General features: G+C 51.1%; 1 protein-coding gene across 1 annotated transcript; it reads left to right on the top strand.

Moving 5' to 3' along the window:
- Positions 1-287: 287 nt before the first annotated feature.
- On the top strand, positions 288-5,551 carry FABP6 (fatty acid binding protein 6). The gene is made up of 4 exons (XM_027766968.1): positions 288-363; positions 1,237-1,412; positions 3,062-3,151; positions 5,437-5,551. The coding sequence occupies exons 1-4, from the start codon at positions 297-299 to the stop codon at positions 5,488-5,490; spliced, it is 387 nt and encodes a 128-aa protein (XP_027622769.1). The 5' UTR covers positions 288-296; the 3' UTR covers positions 5,491-5,551.
- Positions 5,552-5,723: the final 172 nt, after the last annotated feature.

The raw sequence follows: 5,723 nt of genomic DNA, 5'->3' as shown, positions 1-5,723 counted from the left end.
CGGGGGGTTGACCCCTCAAACTCTACAGCAGTCCTGGTGCTGGCCCTGCTGGGAATGGCACTGGGATTACAGCCAACACTCCCCTAGGGTGAATAACCGCAGGGCTGTGCCCCTCCAGGTCCTGCCCACATCATAAAACACAAGTGCTTCCTCTTCAAGGGCAGGAGGGAGAAGTGGGGTGATTTTGGGGGCTGAGCCTCAGCAGCTAGGAGGGTTTATAAGCTGGGACAGCAGCTCCTCAGTACCGGCTCTCCTCCTCATCTCTGGCTGTCTTGCACCCAAGCTCTCCTAGCAGCATGGCCTTCAACGGCAAGTTCGAGATGGAGAGCGAGAAGAATTATGACGAGTTCATGAAGCGTCTCGGTGAGTTATCGTAGCCAGCTCTGCGCCCAGAAACCCTGGGAGAGAGTGGGACGGGCTTTATTCATTCACTCATTGATCCATTCCCACATGTCTTAAGCAATGGCTTTGTCCTGGATTCTGAGGATAAGAACTCTAAGAATTTTAGCGCCTCCACTTTACTGATGGAAACTTGAGGCCTAGAGGTGAGTCGTACAGCTAGTAACGGTGTAGTGGAGACTTGGTTGGTAGAGCAGAGACTTGATATTCATCCTTCCAAACACTTTCTGAACACCTGCTGCGTGCAAGGACTATCCCAAGGTTCCCGACGGGACACCTCAGTGTGACTCCTCCAAGGCAGGGGCAGGGGTTGTTATAGCCCCACGCCCTGCAATGTGTGGTGTCATCACCTCCTGCCTGGTAAGGGTGGTCGAGGGTCAGTGTGGAGACTTGCCCAAGCCATGTGGCTTGTGGCAGAGCTGGGATTTGAGGCAGATACTATTTGTTTCAGACCATGAAAAAAACTTCTTTTTTAAAAAGAAGTTTTTGTCTTAGGGCATATGTCCTTGCCAGAGACAGACAGAGACTGTGAGAGGGAAAGTGAGAAATCACCCCCCAGGGGGGATGGCCATGCCACAATCCATTCTCCATTCTCCTCCTGGGATTTTGGGCATGCACATGCAGCCAGTGTGATGTTCAAGCGACAGGTCGAGGACTTGAACCATGGTTGGCCATGTGGGAGTCCAGCGCGATGTAACCGCTACACCATCTGTTGGCTGCAGCTCAGCCCATGAGCTCTTAACCTGCAGGCTAACCTGACACAGGGGACCAAGCTCTTTCCCCAGATCACAGAGTTACAAGTTCTTACATGGCCTCTCTGCTTGTCACGGGGCCCAGGGCTCTCCAGCGACGTGATTGAGAAGGCCCGCAACTTCAAGATCATCACGGAGGTGCAGCAAGACGGGCAGGACTTCACCTGGTCTCAGCACTACTCTGGGGGCAACACCATCACCAACAAGTTCACCATTGGCAAGGAATGCGAGATGCAGACCATGGGGGGCAAGAAGTTTAAGGTGAGAGGTGGCAGACTGTCCCTTCTTCCCCAGGCCTCTGGCTAACTTCATCTCAAATGTATCCTCCTGCTTCCCAAATTGACGCTTCCTTCTCTAGGTTAGCTTCCAGGGTTCGGTGTTTGAGATGCTCAGCCATCTAACACTCCTGTTTTGGGTTTTAATGCTTAATCATCTATTTTTTCCATTAGAAAGAGATTATCTAATCCTAATCACTTCTTAAAGGTCTTGCCTCTTAATAGTATAGTTGGATTAACTTCCTGGCTCTCTTTACTCATTTTTTTTTTTTTAAAGAATTATCTATCCAGGGGACCAGCAGGTGGTGTGGTGGTTAAAGGTGTTGGATTCCCACATGGTTGATCATGGTTTGAGTCCTGGACCTGGTGGCTTGTTTTCTCCCTTTCCCTTTCTCTATCTCTCTGTGTCTCTCTAGTAAAAAAAATAACAAATGGAATCAAATAAACAGATAATTCTTTTTTTAAAAGAATTATTTTATTTAACTTTATTTACTTATTTGTTTCTTTTATTTTGGTGAGAGAAAGAGAAGGAAAGTGAGAAAGCAAACTGCCAGGTCTAGGACTCAAACTGTGGTTGGCCATGTGGGAGTCCAGCATCCTTAACCACCATGCCACCTGCTGGCCCCTAATAAATAAATAATTAAAAATATAATGATCTATCTCATTTTATTTATTATTTTTATTCTTTAACATGACCAAAGAGAGACAGAGAGAGAAAGAGAGAGGGAAAGCAAGAAAGGAAGCTGCTAGGTCCAGGACTTAAACTGCTGTTGGCCACATGGGAGTCCAGCACCCCAACCACCATGCCACCTGCTGGCCCAATTTCCTAGCTCTCAATAGCTTCACAATGGCTCACTAAATTTTAACACATAAATTTTTGGGAGACAAATTCAAACCACAACACCAACCATGACCATGAGAGTATTTTGTTCCTCAGGCTGCCGAAGTGGAGTAATTAAGTACCCATACTATTCATGTTCTGCCACTTGAGGTGTTTCTTTTCTTTTTTTTTTTTTTTTTTAAGAATTATTTATTTATTCATTCATTTATTTGAATTTAACCAGAGAGAGAGAGAGAGAAAGTGAGAAAGCAAGCCACCAGGCCTGAGACTGTAACCATGGTAGGCCATGTGGGAGTGTCCAGCCCCTTAACCACCATGTAACCTGCTGGTCCCACCACTTGAGTTTTAAAAAAATTAAATTTTATTTTTATGGATATCATTCTGGGTCAGTGTATATTGATTTGATCAATTCTTTTTGTTTTTCTTTTAAGGTTTTTGTCATAGGACATGTGTGTGAGCTGGAGAAAGAGAGAGAGAGGGAACGTGAGAAATCACCCTTTGGGGATGCACCCTCTGCAATCCCTTCTCCTCCATTCTTCTCTAGGAATTTTGGGCACCCAGGCACATGTTCCCCAAGTGACTTTCAAGCTGTTAGGAATGGGACTTGAACTGCATTCAGCCATGTGGGAGGGTTTGCTGAAGTTGTGTGTATCTTTGGAAATAAGTAATTGTGTACTTACAGGCCAAGTCCTGGAGGAGACGGCTAGGCTGCAGGGAGGCCCTTCGTCCCAGGGGGCCGGCCTGTGCTCAGGGGGCTTCTGAGGACTTGGGCTCAGCAGGTGCTTTCCTTTCAGGCCACCGTGCGCATGGAGGGTGGGAAGGTGGTAGCAGACTTCCCCAACTATCACCAGACCTCGGAGATCGTTGGGGGCAAGCTGGTGGAGGTAAGTGTCCTGCTGGCTCCTGAAATGATCAAGCGGAAGCTTTTCTGCCCTCAGCCATGGAGCGCTGGGAGCACATGCTCTGGTAGATCAGAAGAGCCCTGTTAGGTGGGGGTTTCATCTGCACCTTGCCGTGAGTAGCCTGGAGCACGAGGAAGCGAAGGGGCCAGTAGGGGGGCACACAGCTTTGGCGACAGCCAGATTTGATGCTAGGCAGTCGACCCCAGTGCTCACACTCAGCCACCTCAGGAGCATAACGTCAGAAACCGAAGACATCCCCCCCCAGGATGTAAATGGGGAGACGGTCAGTGGGTCCCCAAGGGCTACCACTCCATTCCATTTCCAAAAGTCCAGGCCCTTCCCCCTGATTTTCTGATTGTTCCAGAGAAACTGGAAACTTGCAATTTCCATACTAGTAAATGTTCACAAATATTTTCTATAATTTTATTTATTATTATTATTATTACTTTTTAATTTGACCAGAGAAAGAGAGAGGGAAAGTGAAAAAGCAAGCTCCCTAGTCCAGGACTTGAACCATGGTTAGTCATGTGGGAGTCCAGTGCCCCAACGACCATATCACCTGCTGGCCCCTCAAAATTGATTTTTACAAGTGTTCAATGCTAGCAGATCTGTGGGCTGACTTTCCCCACACTGGATGCACTGCCAGGAGGACCCCCTCTCACTTTTGTGCCGTCCCTCTGTGACTCCAGTGTTTTCTTGGTGGGAGGAGGTGGAAAAGTGGGTGGGAAGTGAAAGGGGCAGAACGGGGCTACACTTCATTCCCCTACTGTGAGCCTGGCACCTGGAGACCCCTATAGACTATTAGAAGGAGGCCTGCTCTCTCCCCAGGCTCTCTAGGAGGGGTGGAAACAGGGCAGGGTAGAAGGGCTGCTGGAACTAGAACCCCCTCCGCTGCTGGCTGGTGGTTTATCCACAGCCCTGGAGGCCAGGACGCAGCAGAGCTGGGAGCTTGCGGGTAGAGGTCTGGAGAAGCCTTCCCCCTGGTTTCTTCACAGGGTGCAGAGAGAATTTCTCTCACCTCCTTTTGTTTTCTTTATTCATGACAGAGCACCTGTGCCCATGAGCGTTAGGATGAAACACACACACACACACACACACACGCACACATACGTGCACGGATATAAGCAGCCTCTACAGGGCCTTCACTCCACACTCCCCTTCTCCATCCACGGAGAGCGTATTTTGCCACTATGGCTCCTACCACCTCTAGCCACCACCAACACCCCTTGCCATGCTCCCATCCCCTACCCTCTACAGTGAGCCCAGCCTCTTCCCTGCTGTCACTGGGCCTCCAGTCCATCTTCCATCCATCCCGTATGCAGATCACACACCCCTTCTAGCTGCTGCCCTTGTTTGGAATTAGATCCAAACTCCTCTGTCTGACTGACCTCTGGGTCTGCACTGTCCCACCTGCTCCACCCACAGGTACCCTCTGCCCACCCCCGGACCTGCCACTGGTCCTGAGCTGGCCCTGCTTCCTCCAACTCTCTCTCTCTGCCTGTGTTTCCATCTGCTCTGAATCCCCTTTTCTCCTGTTCACTCACCAAATCCAACATGTTCTTCAGGACCCTGTCCCAGGACCAATCCCTTTCCCTTTCCCTTGTCAGAGGGTCCCCTTCCTCCTGGGGTTCTTCCCACCTCTTTCTGGGCCATCATCCTCTTCCCATGAGAGCGCCACTTTCCTCCCCTGGGAATAGGAGCCAATCCACGCTACCTGCTCATCCAACCACAGCACGCCTCGGTGGCGGCAGTGGCCTGGGGCCCTGTACACCATGGCTGTTAATGAACTCTGTCCCCTTACCTGTCTCTCCCAGGAGGGGGGCTGTACCTTCTTGTCACCAAGCACTTGACAGGTACCCATAAACACTGTGTGATGCGATGGTTGAGCGTGGCCCCTCAATGTGGGAAGCGTATTCTGACAACACTTCGGCTTCCTCTCCTGTGCCATGGGGGACCTCACAGGGCTGCTGGAGAGATTAAGGCCATTACACAAGGGAGTGCCGCGCCGGGTGGAGTGAAAGAAACAGAGCCGTGGAAGGCTCACACGCCCAGAGCCATGATTCCTTCTACGGCTGTTGGGCATTTCCCCATGCTGGGTCTGCCCCAGGGAAACGAAGGCCCGGAGGGCTGGTGCACCTGACTCCCATGTAGGGGCTGGCAGTGGAGGCTGGTCTTCCGTTAGGGTCAGCTGTGCTCGCAGTCACCTGGGGTGGGGGAGGCCCTGCCTGGGGGTGGGGCACTGACTGGCTCCGTCCTGCTGTTTGCAGATCTCCACCATTGGAGGTGTGACCTACGAGCGTGTGAGCAAGAAGCTGGCCTGAGCCCCCAGACTGGACCGGACGGGGCTCTGAGGGGCAGTAAACCTACCAATAAAACCGAGAGAACCACAATGAGAGCTTCAGAACCTGTGTTTGTCTCCCAGTTTCTTGGGGTCTACCTCTACTGGGCGGGGATGGAGGTGGAGGTGCCTCCAAATGCTGGCCCTGACCTCTGGGGGCCCCTCATCATGGCAGAGGGTTATGGACGGGCTGCAGTGTTGACTGCCCGAGTAGCC

The sequence above is a fragment of the Tupaia chinensis genome, unplaced genomic scaffold (genome assembly GCF_000334495.1).
Source record: "Tupaia chinensis unplaced genomic scaffold, TupChi_1.0 Scaffold143796_1, whole genome shotgun sequence".
Lineage (NCBI taxonomy): Eukaryota > Metazoa > Chordata > Mammalia > Scandentia > Tupaiidae > Tupaia > Tupaia belangeri.
The sequence above is the reverse complement of the archived record's forward strand: the minus strand, read 5'-3'. Positions and strand labels throughout refer to the sequence as shown.

Bases quoted from the DNA above. Each gene is read 5' to 3' on its own strand.
- FABP6 (XM_027766968.1), top strand. From the start codon at position 297: ATGGCCTTCAACGGCAAGTTCGAGATGGAGAGCGAGAAGAATTATGAC. The intron at 1,413-3,061 runs GTGAGAGGTGGC...CTTTCCTTTCAG, and splicing joins TGGGGGGCAAGAAGTTTAAG to GCCACCGTGCGCATGGAGGG. The intron at 3,152-5,436 runs GTAAGTGTCCTG...TGCTGTTTGCAG, and splicing joins TTGGGGGCAAGCTGGTGGAG to ATCTCCACCATTGGAGGTGT.